The following is a 22,316-nucleotide window of genomic DNA, read 5'->3' as shown; positions in this document are numbered from 1 at the left end:
GATGCAGTGGACCCGTAGGGATAGACGTGGTGTCCAGCATGCATGAAAGGAAGAAAGATAATGAGAAGGCTTAATGTTTGATAGAAAATGTTTTGATAATGCTGATAGAAAGTTAGGATAGAAGGTAAACCCTGAGTCCTGATAGGAGTCAAGTAGAGATGACTCAGTGCTCTTAAACTGAAAGCAATGTTATGTTCTATACTGTGTATAGTAGTTGAAAAGGCAGTAGGCCCTGGCTGAACGGGGCGGTCCTGTAACTGAAAGGAGAGGCAGTAGGTCTGGTGCCGATAGGACAGGCGGTCCTGCAGATTTAAAGAAGGAGAATGGAAAAAGTTAAATTACCTTATAATGTGATTATAGGAAGGTCTTTAGTGGACTAAAAGTGTATGTCCTTAAAGGCAAGGTTAAATTATTGTTCAACAATTTTTGCACTTAGTAGAATACCCGGTTGGGTAAGGAAAGTTAATTATAGCATGTTGCTATGATATTTAACCATGTTTTGTAACGTTCAAGTGTCCTCACCTCCCATAAAGGGAAGCTTGTTCAAGTATACTTATTGTTATTGCACTCAACAAAATTGTATGTCTTTTTGCTAACTTGTATTGTTGTTTTCTTCCCAGTCCCGGAGTACTGTGTTTAACCAGGGGGGAGTGCAGCGCCCCAGAGTCCTGGTCGTTGCAGTACTGTGGCTCCGCCACTAAGGGGAGCTACGGTGCGTCCGATGGCACTGAAGGAGTTCATCTGATCAGGTATCACAGACACCAATACATTTCACAGCTGGGCCTCTGGGGGGAGCTAAGGGTTCTATTCATTAGGCCACTCCCCACCATAGTGGGTAAACTGGGGGTCAGGCAGGAAGTTAGAGCAGAAAGCTGACTGGATTGGATGAAGCAACACCTGGTGGCAGAGGGTGTTGTGGAGGAAGAGACAGTAGGGTCTCTGTCAGGGGTGGGATCCTGACAGAGGCTTGGCATTGAAAAGAACGTAACGTGTCCGCGCCAGCTCCGGGAAGCGGCGGGACCCAAGAAAGGACTAGAAGCGAGATAGATTGTGCTGAGTGAGAAACGAGATCAAGCAATAGGAGAATACCAGTAGGGGTCATGCTGTAAGACCGGAGCAACACCCTACTGAGGCGCATTACCGGTGGCCGGAACGCCGAGGGAGTGGAATAACATTCAGCTTCAAGCAATACTCCAAACAGCGGCAGGGCAGTCAGTCTCAGGCGGGCTGTCTCACCTAAATCACCTATGAAGTCTTGGGAGGCAATTGCGGGAGAGGGGCGACTCTAGGGTCCCGGAAGAACTCCAGGCCTACCCGACAAACGGGTGCCGTTCTAACTGTGACATCAGGAAGGGGCGGATGATTAGCAGAAGATCAGTTAATCGAGTTGTTGTGAGGGAACTTAAGAAACAGACACAACAGTTGTGGGGTACTTTCCGTAAGCATAGCAGGGAAGGACTACAACACATAGCGCTAAGAAGGAAGGCACCGATTTCCACCTGGGAAGAGAACTCTGGAGGTGCCATTGGACCGGCCGGACTTGCGCAGCCTGGTGAACCGTATTCTGGACTGAGGACCCAGAGATCTTCAGTAAAGAGGTAAAGAGACTGCAACCTGGTGTCCTCGTTATTTACCGCGACCTGCACCCCACAACTGCACCGTTACAACACCACTTATTGCACCGGACGTCCCCCACTGACAGACAGGGCCCTGACCGGGTCTAGCCACCGTGACAACCCCAGGACTGAGATCCCAGAGGCCCGGCTCCGGGTACCCCTCGGCCCTGCGGCGGTGTGGGGGCGCTCCAGAAACACAACACCATATCCCTTTGTTCTTGGAGAGATAAACCATCACGCCACCAGAGATATGTAGCTTTCTAGGGTACACCATTACGTCCCCTATATCTCGTTCAGAGCAAAAGTAGGCTTGGCTGAGTAGAGCATACATGTGTATGGAAGGATTATCAGTCAGTGGCAGCTACTAAAGTGACATATTCTCCTTAAATGAGGCTGGATTTTTTTTATTTAAACTAAATGCCTCCTCAGGTTGCCACTGCTCTACTGAGTCTGGAACAGTTTTTCTTTTTCTCCTGTGCCCCTCAATTCCAAAGTTATGGCCCATGATAATAAAGATACAATTTTTTCCCTTCAATCAACTGGACTTGTGTCATAGAATTGCTCTATGAGCGTTTACTTTTTCTCCTCTATGATTCTGGCCAATCAAAACACAGCCACGCCCACATAGAATTTCTGTGATATATTCCCAGTTGGTTAAATGGAAAATCTGCATCCTTATTACTGAAAGGCATAAATCTGGAACAGAGGGGCACAGAAAAAAAAATTGTTTCAGAATCAATGGAACAGCTGCAATTGGAGGAGATATTCAGTTTCCATTAAAACAATCCAGTAAAGGGTCTCCTTTAAGCTATTTTCTACTGAAAATTCTCTAAAGGTACCTTCACACTGAACAACTTAACAACGATAACGATAGCAATCCGTGACGTTGCAGCGTCCTGGATAGCGATATCGTTGTGTTTGACACGCAGCAGCGATCTGGATCCCGCTGTGATATCGCTGGTCGGAGCTAGAAGTCCAGAACTTTATTTGGTCGTCAGATCGGCGTGTATCGTTGTGTTTGACAGCAAAAGCAACGATGCCAGCAATGTTTTACAATGGTAACCAGGGTAAATATCGGGTTACTAAGCGCAGGGCCGCGATTAGTAACCCGATATTTACCCTGGTTACCATTGTAAAAGTAAAAAAAAAAACAGTACATACTCACCTTCTGATGTCTGTCATGTCCCCCGGCGTCCGCGCTGCTGCTCAGAGCTTCCTGCACTGACTGTGTCAGTGCCGGCCATAAAGCAAAGCACAGCGGCGCTTACACAGTGCAGGGAAGCGGACGCCGGGAGACCCGACAGACACCGGAATGTAAGTATGTAGTGTTTGTTTTTTTTAACATTTACACTGGTAACCAGGGTAAACATCGGGTTACTAAGCGCGGCCCTGCGTTTAGTAACTCGATGTTTACCCTGGTTACCCGGGGACTTCGGCATCGTTGGTCGCTGGAGAGCTGACTGTGTGACAGCTCTCCAGCGACCACACAACGACGAAACAGCGACGCTGCATCGATCGGCATTGTTGTCTATATCGCTGCAGCGTCGCTTAATGTGACGGTACCTTAAGTAGCATAGGAAAAAAAGCTCAAAGAGCTACAAATATATTTAAGTAGGAAAACGTGAGTTGACTATACATGTACTGTAACCGGTCTGGCTTATAAGAATTTAATTGAAAATGAGACACTCATTAGCAATTGAGATGTCCTTAGGAGACCATGAGTGAATGGCCAAGAATAATACATTACGGGATCTTCTCTCAGGTCAGAAGATACTCCTTGAGTGTCAGTATCAAAGAGTCTAAAGAACAATCACATTTGATCTAGACTTTACCTACTTGTAACTGTTTTCCATAATTAGGAACCTTCAGAGGAGAAGCCATGATGCCTACAGAAGATAAAGTCATTGTTCTTCACATCTTCTGTCTAATCTAGATTTATGCTATCTTTGGGAGCGAATGCTAGACACATTGTCCATTGGAAGGGTATCATTTGGCTGTTGGTAAATTACCTTAGTTAGGAGATATCAATCAATTGTCTGTTTTTGTTCACTACAAGGACAATTGTGACCACATTGCAGGATCCTACTTGTGAAATACAGTGAAATACAAAGAAAGGAAAAGGACCAATACCAAAGTTCAAAATGTGCCTCCCATCTTGGTACTGTGCCTTGCTAACCAGGACAGAAAAGCCTGGTTGTTTCTTGCTCCTCCATATCTTCTCAAACATTTCTGGCCAATTCCTCACACCTTAGAGTCTCAATCATATGACTGGCTTTACTGGCCAGCCACCAGTTGGCATCGTAGGCACTGAAAAAGCATTCTTGTACGGTCACCAAAAGAGTCTTTGAAAACTATGCTAAAGAATAATTAAAGGATGGCAACATTTAGTTCATTTGATTAGTCATTCCTGGCTAGTCATCAAGTTCATTCACAAATTCATCATTTACATGTCATAATCCAAAACCTAATTCACTCAGCTGATCCCACACAACTCAAAAATGTGAAGGTTTCCTGGCAGGATAAGTACCATACATAGAAGATAAAGGTCATGAATTGTCTTGAAATTATTAAGATAATTATCCTGAACAAATGTTACTGTTAAGAATAAAATGACATGCAACAAAGGGTTTGAAGAAAACCCATTCTCATAAACCCAACTCATTGCCTGGTTCCACCAAAGATTACAGATGATCACTAAAGGTCCAAGCTGATGGACACTTTGCGACAATCTTATTATTAAGGGACCCGTCTAATAAGTATGAGTTGTCCAAACTGGGCAACCCTTTTAAGAGTATCTATGAACTATTGGCAAGTTTAAGGTTCCTGTTGGACTCGTGGGTCAGAATGTTGAGATAAGAGTGGCAAACTATATAAATTAATTAACCAAAACTCCTGAAGTTGTTACAATAGCACATAATTAATGGAGTTCTTTGGTGGACACTAGCTCTTCCAGCCTTGGGTGATGTAAACCTTAGCATAGGTAATGGTGCTGTGGAAATAAGGATGGTATTGCTCTAAAGATGACCCATCTTAGAACGTGGGCCTTTGTTCTGAGTCATTAATGAGCTATGCCTACTATAATTTGAAGCAAAAGATACCCCCCCATCTTAAACTGGCTCTTACTTGACACAAGGCCTGTCAATTTTTTGGGGCAATCTAGAGGGACATGGTCTAAGTTGTTGACCCTAAGACTTACTAAGACTGCTACCTTGTCACCCCTAAAGTTAAACTTCTGGCTTGTGTACAGGAGGAGACCCACTACACATAAACTAGTCCAACCCACCTACAGTAATCTATATTCTCAAGCGATTTATTATACTTTGTCTGTGCCATTGTGTAGCTTTAGTGCCCCTTTCTCGATGGAAGGAATTTTCCACTACAGATCTGTGTACGCATTTGCTTCCTCTACTACTGCAGAAATCTCGGTCAGTCTCAACTATTCTTTAGCTCAATTGCAAGATCTTTGGATTAAGCTAAAGACTTATGCTGGAATCTCTCTTCTGGCCACCTGCTGTGTATGTACTTGGTCCCAGGACATGCTCTGTGCAACCACCAAAGTCTCCCCGGGAGAGAAGGGACGGATGACTGGATAAGGAGAGGCCGACAATGATAATTCAAGGGCAAGTGCATTCTTCTTCTTTACGGTCTCATTCATTCCTCCTCATTGTTAGATGGTTGCCAAGCAATTCAGGACGGTCTACCTCCTTCACTCACTTAAAGGGAAATTGACATCAGGGAGATTCTCAGAAGCGATCTATATCACACTCTCTAAATACAGACCCAAATTAGACCCCTTTAATAAATACAGAGCTTAGACCTTCTAAAAGAATATCGACTCCAGATCAGACTCTACAGATGCCTCTCCTAATTTCTGCACAGTGAAGTCCTCTTCACTTCTGTGCTTTTGTAGACAATGTCTTGACACTGGTTTAAGTGCCAAAGATGTTGTCCATGACCATCCAAGTGGGTGAAGAGGACTACAGGGAAGAAAGAGAAGTGAGTTTTGAGTGTATATATAGTGGACCACTGAATCAATGCATTTCCCACTGTAAAATAATATAAATTAATATTAACCATAAAGATCTTCACCAACCATACAGCATAATTGCTGTCTCCAACCAGTGACTCTCCAAGTGGTCTCTCATATGTACGGCTGGCCATACACATTAGAGTAACTCTCCAACTTGTGATTATACAGCTGTTTGGAAATTGCAACTCTCAGCCTGCTGGGAGTTGTAGTAATTCAAGAGCTGAAGAACCATTGGTTGAAGACTATTGTGGTAGAGCATAGACAAGTGTCCAGATAGTGATAAGGGTTAAGCATGAGAATATCTTCTTGCTTTGGATTTTCTCGATACAGCCATACAAGTACGATATTGTAGACCAATGGAAGTGGTTTTTATTGAATTTCATTAGAAAATCCTACTTTTTGCTCGTAGAGAATAAAAACATTCAGTCAAATGTTTATGGAGCATAAAAAGAATGGCTCATGGTGACAGATGCTTCCACATCTTATGGAAAGTGGTTGGTTATCTATTAGGCTACGTTCACATTAGCGTTAAGCTAATGTGCGTCGGATTTGCGTCGGCGACGCAGCGGCGACGCATGCGTCATGCGCCCCCTATACTTAACATGGGGGACGCATGCGTTTTTTTTTGTTGCGTTGTGCCACACATGCGTCTTTTTTGCCGCAAGCGTCGGACCAAGAAAACGCAACAAGTTGCATTTTTCTTGCGTCCGATTTTCGGCAAAAACCGACGCATGCGTCGCAAAACGCAGCGTTTTTGCGTGCGTTTTGCCGCGTTTTTGCGTGCGTTGTGCGTTGCGTCGCCGACGCAGCGGCGCACAACGCTAGTGTGAACGTAGCCTTAGACTGTTCCAAATGTTGGCTAATATCATCATCTGTGTGCACCACAAGCCTACTACAGTGCCAGTGCATGGCTAATTTTCCATGCGGACTGATGGTCCCCGGGATGGGGGGGAAATGTGAAGTTCAGTACTTTGTTCTTTTATGGACCAGAATAATGAATTCAATGTAAAGGCATCTCCGGCACCAAAGTGAACAGAAGGAGGCAATCAGGTCCACAATTTGTGGTAGTGACTGGACCCATTTTTAATACGGTAATCTCTGAAATCAGCATTCAGTTTGTCACATTTGTGATGAACACCTGTTTGCACCATGCACAGAGATCTACTAAAGGCTCCAACAAATCTTTAGATAAAAGTCAATCAGCACACACTAATTTTTTCACGACTGGTTGACCATCTGATGTATAGAGTGGTCTCATTACTCTCCCCAACAGACAATGTTAGAGGAGAGAAGGATCGGACTGTTGGAACTTTAGTGGTTGACCCTTTTGTTTTTAGGGAACTTAATCCTCCAGCATAGGGGTCTGGAGGAGGAGGAGAACGTATGGGTCTAGAAGAAGAGGAGGACATAAGGGTCTGGAGGAGGAAGAAGATATAGTAGTCTGGAGGAGAAAAAACTAGAGGTCTGGAGGAGGAGGAAGTAGGGATCTAGAAAATGAGGAGGAAAAAAATGTAGCGGTAATGGAGGAGGAGGTGGGAGACAATATAGGGATCTGGAGGAGGAGGAGGAGATCATAGGGACCTGAACAAGGACGACAGAGGGGTCTGCAGTTAAAGGAGGACTGAGGTGTCTGGAATTGAGTGAGGAGGATGGAGAAGTCTTGAGGATAAGGAGGAGTCTGGAGGAGAAGGACCATAGAAGACTGGAAGTGTCTCTGTTCTTTCTTGCTGTTGATTGTCCTGCAAATATCGAATAGCTTCAATCACCCCTTTAAACATATCTCATTATTTTACTCATGGGCGTGGTTTTAGATGGGTCTGGATAGCAGTCACCCAGGCCACTGAGCTTCGGAAAACCAAATGGTCTGTTTGTCAGATAAGAAGACATCAGCATTATAAACGTCTCATGGTTGTGGCTGGACCTTTATCACCTAGGCCCCCAAAGCATCAATTTTCCAACCGATGTCTCACACCTACATAATACAGATGATGACAGAACTGTAGTTCCAGTCATAGACAGTAAATCAGGGAGTGGAAATTTCCATTTGCTGTCTTTTCACATTCAGCACGGTCCATGAACCGACAGACAGTTCGTTGAAAGCTCTCCACCTGCTGGAAAGACCTCCATCATGTACCGCCTTCCAGGATTTACAATGACGTCAATTATGGAAAACAATTCACGGCAAAACGCCTAAGAAAAAGGCTTTTATATAGCCGGTTTATCACTCTCGTCCGGTTCTACCAGTGGGCTGAGCGTTATTTTCTGATATCAGTTATGGGTTAATTCTTCAGCACCGCACAGTATATGTTTGTGTGAACAGCCTGGCATAAGCAAGTGCCAGCGTGGTACGGTGCCAACAGTATTGACTGGAACAGGAATCTCAGAGCCGGCAAGTCGTCCTGTTTTAAAACTTGCTATTCAATTTTGCAATTGAGCGTTGTGCCGTAATAAACAGAACAAAAATAGCGCCGACAGTGCGAGAAGTCCCATAAATCAGAGCTGTGTGCGGTTTGTGTGCACACTTTGGCGACGTGAAATAAGTTTTTTGTATTTTTTTTTTCTATCTTAAGCGAGATCTGGATGAGCAGCAGCGTCAGATACACAGACTTGTCTCTGCCAGTACTATACCTCAATCACTGTCTTGTTTGAGACGTCTGCATGCTCGCCTAGCCCACCCCTGCTTGTTTGTGGCATGTGGAAAGTTACAGACTGAGAATCATTGCAGCTAAGAGAACTTATCGTTGTAAAGGTTACTATGGCATATAATCCTTTCTGGCAGCTATAAACTGGGCATGGAATGGGCACAGACACATGGAGAAATAGTTACCGACAATACTTAGTGCTTTAAAAACGTTAGTTCTGCTCAAAAAGTCACAGTATTTAATGAGTTTGTACAGCTAAAGAGGACCTGTCACTTTACATAAATATAGATCTTTTTCATCTGGAGTAAACGCCGCTGTTCTCCTGAATCCGGCAATGTTTTTCTTTTATCCCTGTGCCTCTCCATTCCTGAGATATGGCCATCTATTCCCTGCATACAAATCTACTTTTGTTAGCCAAGTGGGCATGGTCCTCAAGAATACACACACCCACTTGGCGAAAAATATTAGATTAATATACTAACAAGAGATGGCCGTATCTCAGGAAAGGAGAGGCGTAGGAACAAAAGAAAAAACATCTCCAAGTTCAGGAAAACAGCGGTTTTAAAGCCAAGTAAAAAAAATTACACAATTAAAAGAAAATGATGTTTAAATGTGCGTAAAGTTGAACAACTTGCTAATGTGCTTCTATTATAACAAGTGCTTTAATGTTCAACTATCCTTTCAGCAGCTTCACTTCACATAAGTTTTGTGTGTCAGCACTTCTTCAGAAGGGGGCTGGCTGATGGCTCATTTCAATAGCTCAGCCCCCACCTTCTTGTCTGTCCCTGTGCCAGGGAAATGAAATCTGGCTTCTTATTGGTTGCTCAGGGGTGGGCTTAATAATAAAAAAAAAGTCTGATCTCTTGGTTTGAGGGCCGAACTCTTACCTTTCCAGTAGACTTTACTCCCTTCCAGACGCAGAAGTAGACGAGAGTCCAACAGGCGATCAGACACAGGAGGAGCTCCCAGTTTATCGAGCCCACATCATCCAGACCACTGGAAAGTCTCAGTACTTTGTTCCTGGAAGAATGATTGCAGTGAGCGTCCATTTTTCTTTCTTTTTTTCAAAGATAGGGGGCAGTAGCTACACATTTATATGTTAGTCCTTAATGGACTCTTGGTGATGGCTCAAGTAGGACGTGTGAGGTGGAAAAGAAGGAGACGGGACAGACAGGAAATAGGGTCAAACAGAAAGGCTAGAAAATGTGGGCCTAGGGGGCATTTGAAAGGGGTGTCCAGTTCCAAAGGGGGCAAGTAGTCTTATTTAAAGGAGAAGTCTAGTTAAAGTGATCAAATGATCAGTAGGTGATGGATATCCCAAACCAAAGGGAACTCAAGCCCCTTTGGCACTGCTCAGAGATTTCCGTTCCTAAAAGTCTTTGATTAGGCGCTCTATAAAGTGTTGTGGTCCCTTTCTTTACCAAAGTTATCACGAAGGTCATATTTATCGACACTATAGTGTCCTATAAATCCTTAAAAAAATAAATATTGTGACTATTGCTATAAACGTGTCCTAAATATAGGTTCAAAGTTTCAGTACATTTTTTTTAATTTCCCAAAAAAACAGCGCCGGTCCTGGCTGTGAGTGTCATCTAAAATTGCAGGTTGAAATAAATGGGGCTTAGTTGCAGTACCAGACACGGCCTACAATAAGGAGTGGCGCTGTTTCTGGAAACAAAAAAGTCTTAACCAATATATTTGTAATGTCCATTAATAAGCCGGATCGGAAATTGGCATAATGATTTGTAAATAACAGTAGATGCCAACTCATCTTGGGCCTATGAAAATAAAATGATGAAAGGACAGATGGCAAAAGTCCTTCCGGCGCCAAGACATTGTGCGCCTCGGTGATTTATTGTGTACGCATCATTCATCCCACTGATGCCATCTCTGCAGCACTAGCCATTTCGTTTTAAGCCTGACTCCATTCATAACCCACATTTAGGTATGGTCATTTTTGGTGGGATAGGATCCATTAGAACCGTAGTCAGTGACATTTCTCCTTCTGCATATACACAGACATACAATGGCTCTGTGAATGATCCATATATTTAGTGCCAAGGACATGGGGATCCTGGGGAATCAAGGAGATCGACTTTGCAAAATAAAGTACTATAGCCAAAATTAAATCTTTACAGAATTAGAAAAATGTTTCTTATATTGGCCTTTAACACTAATCAAAGGATTATATCCATTGTCCCCGTTATTCCCTCTGGGAAATAATTTCCAGTAAAATGTCTTAATTTCTATGTTAAAATAGTGCAACATTTTATATTCCTTTTTTATGACTTGTTATTGATTTCTGCTTTTTTTTACATTTACGGTATTTCTTTTGATATGTCATTTTTTTCATCTTTTCTTGGGACTCTAGACAATTAGTAGACTTGGGTGTTAATCTTATACACTAATTGGAATTCACGTACATTTTAATTGTGTATTTTGGGGTGTTAGAATAATTTTACAATTTTTTTTTATTTTATTTCATATTATATAATCTTGTAGGATTTGTTAATTGGTCGGAGGAGGAGTTGAGGATCCTCTTTATTGTTATTATTATTTTTTTTTTTTTAAATATATTTTACGCTGGAGTTAATTTTTATAGAATCGGTTGGGTTTCCGAAAATTGCCTTCGAACATCACTAAGAAACCGCATGTCAAGAAAAGGGGGAGGAGGTACACAGAGTAAATAATAATAATCAAAAATGGGATAGGCTGTTTTCAAGCTCACATGTTTCAGACTCATGCTAACAAGACCATCCCACCCTGCAGCTGCCAGCGAGAGGCCATTTGATCCGCTCCTGTCCTGGGTTTGCTGGGGCGCAGTGCATGGGCACACTTCCCCTATCACCACTCGCTCGCAGCACTGCAAAAAAACATCATAGCAAGAAAACGTACAAAAGTACAGGAAGTGAAGTACTACATGACATTGGGAAACTACAATTATACTGACGATGTTCCCAAAAACACTAACAATTCAAAAATAGTAAAAAAGAAAAAAAAAAATTAGAGAATTGGACATTGACATTTTATTGACATTAATTCTACATTTTACATCAGGCTTAGGCAATTGGACACTTTCCAGTTGTACCGGTACTAATAGTATAAGCATGTCCTACCAGCCCAGAAGACTCCTTGTTTCGCCACAACAGAAGTCCTATTGATTAATAGATTTAGCATGAGGGTTTGGAACCAACAGTCAAGACCTTACATGACCTTGGAGCATTTGTACAAAATTATATCATGCTGCCCAACAGGAGCCACAAAACCTTTATATATCGCACTGTAGGCGGTATTATTTAGGGCCAAACACAAATTCATCCTTATTCGAGAGAACTTTGGGGACTGGCAGTACCAGACGTCTTCTCAGCAAGGCCTAATATAGGGTAATAGAAAAAATAGCTTGATAAATTGGGGATTCTATATTTGCATCTGTGAACCAGTGGTCTGTCTTCGGAGGAGGAAAACATATTATCAATTCTACATGTACGAAAAGACCTTGGATGAACCTCAAGTCCTCTTCAAATTTGTAACTAGTTTTATTATAGCGTTCTGTGTACATACATAGGCACTAATGATGAGCGAGTATACTCGTTGCTCGGGTTTTCCCAATCACGCTCGGGTGGTCTCCGAGTATTTGTGACTGCTCGGAGATTAGTTTTCCTATCCGCATCTGCATGATGTGCGGCTTCTAGACAGCTTGATTACATGTGGGGATTCCCTAGCAACCAGGCAATCCCCACATGTATTCAGGCTGGCTAATAGCTGTAAATCATGCAGCTATGTCAACAAAAACTAAATCTCCGAGCAGTCACAAATACTCTGAGACCACCCGAGCGTGATTGGGAAAACCCGAGCAACGAGTATACTCGCTCATCACTAATAGGCACCATGTAAAATGAAGGTAGTTTGGTACTTTGCCCTAGAGAAAGCTCCATTAATGTTTCTGGTTCCAATTTTAAAGAAAAGGGCAAAAACCTTTGGAGGTATGTGATAAGCCAACTCAACCTTTCAACTCAAGGCTATAAGTAATTGAGGTAAGTCAGGAGACCTTCAAAATCTTGAAGGACTCCTCATGTACAATGTGCTTGGCCTTTAAAATCATGAAGGACCCCCATCTACAATGTGCCTGGCCATTAAAATCTTGAAAGTCCCACATCTACAATGTACAAGGCTTTCAAAAACACAAGGGCCCCACCAAAAAAACAATATGCTGGGCTTTCAAAATCCTGAAAGCCAACATCTACAATGTGCCTGGCCTTCAAAATTTTGAAGGTACCCCTCTATAATGTGCCAGGCTTTCAAAATCTTGAATGTCCCTCATCTAAATGTGCCTGGCTTTCAAAACCTTGAAGCCCCACAACTACCAGCAGGGCCTTAAAAAATCTTGAAGGTTCCCCATCTACAATGTGCTAGGCCTTAAGGACCCCCCAAAACAATGTGCCAGGCCTTCAAAGTCTTGAAGGCACTCCTATCAACAATGTGCAGAGCCTTCAAAATCTTAAGGCCTCCCATCTATAATATGCTATTTTCTGGAATCTTCTCAAACAGGACAGTGGACTTTGGGCCCGGGTGTGTCTTCTACCTTTGATTGAAAAAAAGTTACGCCCAGCTCACACATTTTTTTTTACTTCACTACTACAGTAGACTAGACCTCATTGAATGGTGTAGCAAGATATATGGAGACTTCATGAACTGAAAGGTTTCTTCTGGCTGGAAATGCTTACTGGTACATATAGCATGACAACAAAAGGAAAACCAGAGTTGCCCAAGCCTGACCTGGGGAGCTGATGGAAGAACATGCTATCTCCATGGCATTACTATTCCCATATTTATAATATAGTCATTGGTGCCTAGAATAAATATCACGGCACTTGTTATATGCCTCAAAACATGCTGCAAACTCCTCCCACTGTGCCCCCGCATTCCCTGGCACCTCTCCATTTTCACGCGAACCACCAATCTACTCGCATATTAACCTCTTTGCTGCTGAGATTCTCAAGACCCACATTGCAGCAGAGTGATTAAGTAACACTTGCAGGGTGGATGGTGCTTGGCCAGTGGCTTGATCTCATTGTACCAGGGAGGGTCCAATAATTATTAGCTATCAACAGTAGACCAGATGTTCCCACTTCATTGTGGTCAATCATTCTACCATATATTGTCCATGTGAGAGATTCAGTGACCTGATAATAGGTTATCCAAAAGTGGTTCACCATGAAAATAATTCCTTCTCCCATAATGGGTGGCCTTTACATACATTTTGAATAGGTAAAGTAAGTAAAAGCTGAAATGATTCATTTCAAAACCCAATACTCTAAGTGGCTTGACCATATGATGGGGACATCATGTTTACTTAAAGAGTTCTCAATACTGTCTTAAATGATAAACTGGATTTGGGTAACCTAATGCTTTCACCTTCTCTCAAAATAATGCCTTAATTAAAGGAAGACTCCATTCAAAAATGGACTCTGATGCAAAACCAGAATGGTGGAGGTGCATAACTTTCATCTTTGGTGTTCTTTAGGTCGTTTGAGTCATGCCATCTCTCGAGTCATGCTACGCCTCCTTAATTTCTGCACTAAGCTTCCCCAGTTTTTGACTGAAGTGTTCCTTTAATTAATTTACGTCCAAAATTATTCACACACAGGACGCAACCATTTTGTGAGCTGAAAGATGCAATACAACATCCATAAATAAATAATAGCGTCATACAGTGCCTATATAATACTGCTATACATTGCTAATGTAAAAGTACTCAAAATAAACCCTTCGTAATGGGTAGTTTTAACTTTCACAATACTCTCAAAATGGCTGTTCTCCATGTATGTTTAGGATATCCTAAACTCTATTTTTTTTCACAAAGTTCATATTATATCAACTGATAAAAATATCACTTACTCCCAAAATTCGGTAATTGGAGATACACTGTCCGATAACTCATCACAGGTCAGGTTCCCAAAGGTTGTGTTGACAGTACCATTGCTACAGTCATCATGTCTGAAGATCTCGACGCATTCTGGGGAATTCCATGTGTTGTTGCAATGCGACCAAGGCAGGACTGAAGTGAAGGACTTCACCAGGTAGTAAACCCCCCAAGTCAAGATCATGATGTAATATGTGTTGCAGAAAAAGACGATGACCACAGACGCAAATCCGATTCCTGTAGAGAAGAAACAAAGTAGTAAGAGGAAAGTCAAAACCAGTCTTCAAAACAAAACCAGTCATGGTCCATGCATCCTCATGTGGTCTTGGCAAAGTAGGTACTCCCTTGAATGTGGTCACCACAAATTGATTTCTCCTGAGAACCTGATGATAAATTTGGCCTGGCGTGAACAGATGGACCAGGTTTTCGAAAGGGTGGATCAGAATTTACCCCAAGCTTTACGAAGCATCAGTATCTAGAAGTGACTTGGTTCTCGATATACTTCTGTTATAATGAAAAAAGTTGCTATAGAATATTGAATTATGGAGTTGTCTCATCATGACATACCTTTTTAAATTGCGGGTTTCTGAAACAAATCAGCTGATCGCCCCTGGTCGTGTCCCTGGCATTCCTGATAAACAGCTACTATAGTGGTCTTGAGAGGTGGACCCATCCTCTATTCCACAAATATACCCATATAGGGTATTTGAACAGGGGTTGACTTCAGAAGAAGCGTCCTACTTAGCAGATGCCCTTGAGCTTGGTGTTTGAGTAGACCCAGATGCCCATCTACCACATAACACATAATTGGGATGCCCCATTATTATGCCCAGGAAGCTCAAGTTATTTTTTGTTTTAGGGGTTTCATCTCTGCCTAGCCTTGTGATGATATTTTGACCTTCTAGCGTGGAAGTCCTCTGAAGAAGGGACACGCTCAGAGATAAGACAGCGTTGTACGTTAGGATTGGACCATAAAATAGCAGAAACAGGAGCCCACAAGAAAGGTCATGGGTCCCAACTACAGACACATGATGCTCACAATGAGATTTATCAACCATGTAGATCTCTGCTTGCCAACTACAGCATGACAGATGAAGCAGTTCTAATAGCTGATTTAGTGCAGATAATAACCAGCCAGCCTAAAATCAGATTTTGGATAAAAGAAATCCAGATTCTCAAAGTCTACCCATACTCTCGGATTCTCTGGAGAAGATTAAAAAAGACATCATCTCCTTTAGAAACTGCATAGCTAACTATGAAGATTTTTAAAGGAAAAACAACATAAAAATCAGGGGACTTCCGGAGGCGGTCCAGCCTTCTCGGCTAAAGGACTATATTTCTACAATGATTTTTTACTTACTACCTAATAATAAAGAAAAAAAACCTGACTGAGAAGGTTTTCAGAATTTGCAGGCCGATCTCTCTCTCTATTAACATTGCTCGAGATGTTATTGTGTCTTTTTATCCTATTGGGGTAAAGAACGATCTCCTTATGTTGATAAGAGACTCAAAACTTCTTCCTTCTCCGTACAACATTTTATCTTTTTTCAAGGACTTGTCTAGAGATACCCTACAAAAACGGAAATCATTCTCTCAAACCACAAGGGAACTCTTACGCGCTTCGATATCTACCAATGGACTAAGACTTCCAATCTGCAAGTGAAATTCACGTCAAAATTGTTCACTCATCTCTGGAGGAAGGAATTGACTTTCTGAAAAGAACAGGAATAACATCTTCTACGGCCTCTCCTGGACTCTCCTCTCTGTTTTCATCAAACATGTATCCCACTTGAAAGGATATTTATTCCACTTGCTATAATACTAAAACAACCGGACTTTTCCCTCCAACTAGTCTTAAGATCACCTTAAGGTGTTTCCAGACGCGACAGGCTCTCATGTTTACTCGATATATGTACAGGTCCTTCTCAAAAAATTAGCATATAGTGTTAAATTTCATTATTTACCATAATGTAATGATTACAATTAAACTTTCATATATTATAGATTCATTATCCACCAACTGAAATTTGTCAGGTCTTTTATTGTTTTAATACTGATGATTTTGGCATACAACTCCTGATAACCCAAAAAACCTGTCTCAATAAATTAGCATATTTCACCCGGCCAATCAAATAAAAGTGTTTTTTAATAACAAACAAAAAAAACATCAAATAATAATGTTCAGTTATGCACTCAATACTTGGTCGGGAATCCTTTGGCAGAAATGACTGCTTCAATGCGGCGTGGCATGGAGGCAATCAGCCTGTGACACTGCTGAGATGTTATGGAGGCCCAGGATGCTTCAATAGCGGCCTTAAGCTCATCCAGAGTGTTGGGTCTTGCGTCTCTCAACTTTCTCTTCACAATATCCCACAGATTCTCTATGGGGTTCAGGTCAGGAGAGTTGGCAGGCCAATTGAGCACAGTAATACCATGGTCAGTAAACCATTTACCAGTGGTTTTGGCACTGTGAGCAGGTGCCAGGTCGTACTGAAAAATGAAATCTTCATCTCCATAAAGCATTTCAGCCGATGGAAGCATGAAGTGCTCCAAAATCTCCTGATAGCTAGCTGCATTGACCCTGCCCTTGATGAAACACAGTGGACCAACACCAGCAGCTGACATGGCACCCCACACCATCACTGACTGTGGGTACTTGACACTGGACTTCAGGCATTTTGGCATTTCCTTCTCCCCAGTCTTCCTCCAGACTCTGGCACCTTGATTTCCGAATGACATGCAAAATTTGCTTTCATCAGAAAAAAGTACTTGGGACCACTTAGCAACAGTCCAGTGCTGCTTCTCTGTAGCCCAGGTCAGGCGCTTCTGCCGCTGTTTATGGTTCAAAAGTGGCTTTACCTGGGGAATGCGGCACCTGTAGCCCATTTCCTGCACACGCCTGTGCACGGTGGCTCTGGATGTTTCCACACCAGACTCAGTCCACTGCTTCCTCAGGTTCCGGTCACCTCTTCTCGTTGTACAGCGTTTTCTGCCACATTGTTTCCTTCCAACAGACTTACCATTGAGGTGCCTTGATACAGCACTCTGGGAACAGCCTATTTGTTGAGAAATTTCTTTCTGGGTCTTACCCTCTTGCTTGAGGGTGTCAATGATGGCCTTCTTGACATCTGTCAGGTCGCTAGTCTTACCCATGATGGGGGTTTTGAGTAATGAACCAGGCAGGGAGTTTTTAAAAGCCTCAGGTATCTTTTGCATGTGTTTAGAGTTAATTAGTTGATTCAGAAGATTAGGGTAATAGGTCATTTAGAGAACCTTTTCTTGATATGCTAATTTATTGAGACAGGTTTTTTGTGTTATCAGGAGTTGTATGCCAAAATCATCAGTATTAAAACAATAAAAGACCTGACAAATTTCAGTTGGTGGATAATGAATCTATAATATATGAAAGTTTAATTGTAATCATTACATTATGGTAAATAATGAAATTTAACACTATATGCTAATTTTTTGAGAAGGACCTGTATTTCATAATACTCTGTACTTTATGTAGATTTTGCATCTCATAATCTTTGTACGATTATTAATACGGTACCTGTTTTGATTTTAGGTGCTGAATTATTAAGCTACACTTAAATATGTTTATTTCTGAAATGTATGGTTTGCCTGTCTATCCCTATTTTTTTCCTCCTTATTCCTTTATCCTCTCTTTCCTCCTTCCCTATTCCCCACGTTTCCCCTTCCCTTCCCACCCTTTGAAAAATGTTGAAAGTTCAATAAAAAATTATTGGAAAAAAAAAGAAATTCAGATTAAGTTCATAAACATTATTATATACCTTTTAACCTTTGGAGTCCCATTTGCGTCAACCCATGTCGATTTGCCCAGAGTGCTTTAACAGGATCTTACGGACATTGTTGATGAGTTCTATGATATATTATAGCATGAAATTGGGCATTATTATTTTACATTTTTTCACCATACTGTGCAGTTCTATACAGTTGACACAGTGATGGGTTAAAGGTTCGTATGACCTATCTACTAAAGTTGGTGAGTATCGATACGCAAGACCCAGTCCAGCAGCCAGGTCCATAATGTCTGGCCACTGGATGTGAGCTCTGAGAAAAGCCTCCTACTTGACTGCATCTGTGACTAGCCTGATGCGGTCATATGTGCGTCACACCACAACAATGACATTGCCCCAGGCCAGTTAATCAAGAGAAGAGCCGCGAATGCTGCGAGGTAGGAGAGAGATTCCATCTAGCAGCAAGAGATCGTCGACGTGCCTGCTGGACCAGATCTTGCCAATTGATACTCACCAAGTCTTTTACCTGCCATAACTTATGGTCCATGAATTAATTAGTTTGCATGAATTTATTTTTTCCTCCTTTTGCTCAGAGTTTGCCATATGCTCATGAGGATGAGTTCACGAGCAGTGGCCAAGCATTCTGCTGATCACCGCAGCTCGGGCAGCTAAGGACACAATCTGTTCATTGGGTCCGTACTAATTATAGTAAAGTTCCTTCATATCTGATGGAGGAGATAATGCTGATTTGTTATGGAGTAAAACACTGGAAATATTCCATAGGACTACCCTAGCTCCAGTATGTCCTTACATAGGAAGTCAATATCATCCTGAAGTCTGGAGGATGGTATGGACGCACTGGCAATAGTTTTGTTTCCTCCTGGCACATGGTTACGCCTGGTTCAGATTTCAACTTTCAGCAGAATCATCAATGTTCAGATATTATTTGGTGTAAACGGCAAGCAATATATTTATCAACATAACATGGAGAAACTGATGCACACAAACCAACGAGGTCACACAGCATAGTATTAATAAACTACAAAAATGAACACAGTTCTGTTTCCTCAACACCATTCTCCCAGCATAAGCCTGCAGCTGTTTTATACTTCAATAACCCCTACCGGATGTCTAATTGTTTATATGGAATTGAAAAAAATGATTGTGTGCCTAATTTTATTCATCTTTGCCTACACAAATAAGTCAGGTTCAATGACACCATTATGTCAAGGTCAACCCAAGACAGTCATATCCTTTTTGACTTTGAGAAATCCTGATTCAGGCCACACAGCCGTTATCTGCTCGTTATCACCATGGATGGCTGCCACGTGTACTATAATAAATTAGGTCAATTTATGATTGTGGTGTGTGTTGTCCTACATATTACTAATCCACATTTCATTGAAGGACTTTGGGCTAAGCCAAGTGGCAAGCCTGTTTACCCCACCAGGGTACAAAGAAAAAATTAAGCAATAGATTGTTAAAGTTGTTGTCTCACAAACAACTTTTATCACCTTCTTTTCACATGACAGATTATAAATTGGTAATAGTTGGGATCCAGCAGCTGAAACCCCTAGTAATCCAAAGAACAGGTGGTCTTAAGATCCTTGTGTGAATAACGTATTAGTGAGCATGTGCGACCACTGCTCTCTTATTGGGAATGTGTCATCAGAAAATGATCTATTGTTTACAATTTCATAAATAAAGAGAATCTGTCTGTAACCTACAGATATGGGGTTAATCTGCAGACTGCTAGCACTAGAAAGGTGCCCGGCTGGCAGCATTGTGAGCGGCAGCTGTAACCACACCCCGGCACTTTGACTGACAGCGCATCAGTACTTTTAATCTGCAGATTAACCCTGTATCTGCAGGTTAATAGTTATTAAACTTGACCAGTTTCCTTGAATGTATTTTTTATAATGTTTTTTTTTTCAAATCATTCATTTTTTTTATATCAGTCTACGTAAAAAAATCTTGCAATTTTCAAGCCGCCTGTAGGCCAAATATTAGACACCCACATCCTGTTCTTCACATTGATATACAAAGCAATAGATTGATGCAGTTTGTGTAGAAGCGTTATCTGAGCATGCCCTAATCTGAGAACAGGTCACTATGAAGAGAGGAGGTGAACTGTGACATCACCTATTGTGAATGGTGGATCTTGTGTTATCTACTGTATATAAAGGTGTTATCAGTCATTGTACAGGAGGAGGTGAGCTGTGACATCACCTATTGTGAATGGTGGATCTTGTGTTATCTACTGTATATAGAGGTGTTATCAGTCATTGTACAGGAGGAGGTGAGCTTTGATATCACCTATTGTGAATGGTGGATCCTGTGTTACCTACTATATATAGAGGTGTTATCAGTCATTGTACAGGAGGAGGAGGTGAGCTGTGACATCACCTATTGTGAATGGTGGATCCTGTGCTATCTACTGTATATAGAGGTGTTATCAGTCATTGTACAGGAGGAGGAGGTGAGCTGTGACATCACCTATTGTGAATGGTGGATCCTGTGTTATCTACTGTATATAGAGGTGTTATCAGTCATTGTACAGGAGGAGGAGGTGAGCTGTGACATCACCTATCGTGGATGGTGGATCCTGTGTTATCTACTGTATATAGAGGTGTTATCAGTCATTGTACAGGAGGAGGTGAGCTGTGACATCACCTATTGTGAATGGTGGATCCTGTGTTATCTACTGTATATAGAGGTGTTATCAGTCATTGTACAGGAGGAGGAGGTGAGCTGTGACATCACCTATTGTGGATGGTGGATCCTGTGTTATCTACTGTATATAGAGGTGTTATCAGTCATTGTACAGGAGGAGGAGGTGAGCTGTGACATCACCTATCGTGGATGGAGGATCCTGTGTTATCTACTGTATATAGAGGTGTTATCAGTCATTGTACAGGAGGAGGTGAGCTGTGACATCACCTATTGTGAATGGTGGATCCTGTGTTCTCTACTGTATATAGAGGTGTTATCAGTCATTGTACAGGAGGAGGAGGTGAGCTGTGACATCACCTATTGTGAATAGTGGATCCTGTGCTATCTACTGTATATAGAGGTGTAATCTGTCATTGTACAGGAGGAGGAGGTGAGCTGTGACATCACCTATTGTGAATGGTGGATCCTGTGTTATCTACTGTATATAGAGGTGTTATCAGTCATTGTACAGGAGGAGGAGGTGAGCTGTGACATCACCTATTGCGAATGGTGGATCTTGTGTTATCTACTGTATATAGAGGTGTTATCAGTCATTGTACAGGAGGAGGAGGTGAGCTGTGACATCACCTATTGTGAATGGTGAATCCTGTGTTATCTACTGTATATAGAGGTGTTATCAGTCATTGTACAGGAGGAGGAGGTGAGCTGTGACATCACCTATTGTGAATGGTGGATCCTGTGCTATCTACTGTATATAGAGGTATTATCAGTCATTGTACAGGAGGAGGAAGTGAGCTGTGACATCACCTATTGTGAATGGTGGATCCTGTGTTATCTACTGTATATAGAGGTGTTATCAGTCATTGTACAGGAAGGGGGAGGAGGTGAGCTGTGACATCACCTATTGTGAATGGTGGATCCTGTGTTATCTACTGTATATAGAGGTGTTATCAGTCATTGTACAGGAGGAGGAGGAGGAGGTGAGCTGTGACATCACCTATTGTGAATGGTGGATCCTGTGTTATCTACTGTAAATAAAGGTGTTAGCAGTCATTGTACAGGAGGAGGAGGTGAGCTGTGATATCACCTATTGTGAATGGTGGATCCTGTATTATCTACTGTATATAGAGGTGTTATCAGTCAATGTACAGGAGGAGGAACTGAGTTCAAAATCTGAATTAAACAATAGGTAATTTTCTGCTGACACATTTCCTGCATATAGTAATGGACAGATAATCGAGCATTGATCGTACATGCTCACTAACACTTCATTCACACAGGAGACTTTGGAGCTCCTGTTCTTACGATCGGTGGTGTTCTCAGTGGTCAGATCCCCAGCGATCACACATTTATCTCACCAGGTTCGTTCTTCACAGGTTATGAAGTATAGTACAGGTAATGAGAAAAGGCCATTACATGAATTCAATTAACAGCGGAGCGCCCGGGGCCAGTACAGGACAACCTTGTCAGACAAGGGGTGGAAATGCAATTCCTCCTCGAATTGGAAATGCTCTGCTGAGCTCAAGCACATTAGTGTAGGGTCACGAGACACTTCATACAGGGCAAAGAAATACTGGGAATTAAACATGTGTAGGGGTAAACCAAGTGTATGAAAGGGTTACTCATGAATAGAAGTCATGAAATGTTATTGAAGTCAATCACTGGTGGAAA

The 22,316-nt window shown here is 41.9% G+C and overlaps 1 protein-coding gene across 1 annotated transcript in view; it reads right to left on the bottom strand.

Moving 5' to 3' along the window:
- SLC6A8 (solute carrier family 6 member 8) overlaps positions 1-22,316 on the bottom strand; it is a 77,419-nt gene that overhangs the window by 42,995 nt on the left and 12,108 nt on the right. The window contains exons 3-4 of the mRNA XM_077283800.1: positions 14,187-14,448; positions 9,176-9,308 (exon numbers count right to left, since the gene is read on the bottom strand). Of these exons, the coding sequence (XP_077139915.1) occupies positions 9,176-9,308; positions 14,187-14,448 (395 nt within the window). The remainder of the gene's footprint in view (positions 1-9,175; positions 9,309-14,186; positions 14,449-22,316) is intronic.

Source organism: Ranitomeya variabilis, chromosome 2, assembly GCF_051348905.1.
Source record: "Ranitomeya variabilis isolate aRanVar5 chromosome 2, aRanVar5.hap1, whole genome shotgun sequence".
Taxonomy (NCBI): Eukaryota; Metazoa; Chordata; class Amphibia; order Anura; family Dendrobatidae; genus Ranitomeya; species Ranitomeya variabilis.
The sequence above is the reverse complement of the archived record's forward strand: the minus strand, read 5'-3'. Positions and strand labels throughout refer to the sequence as shown.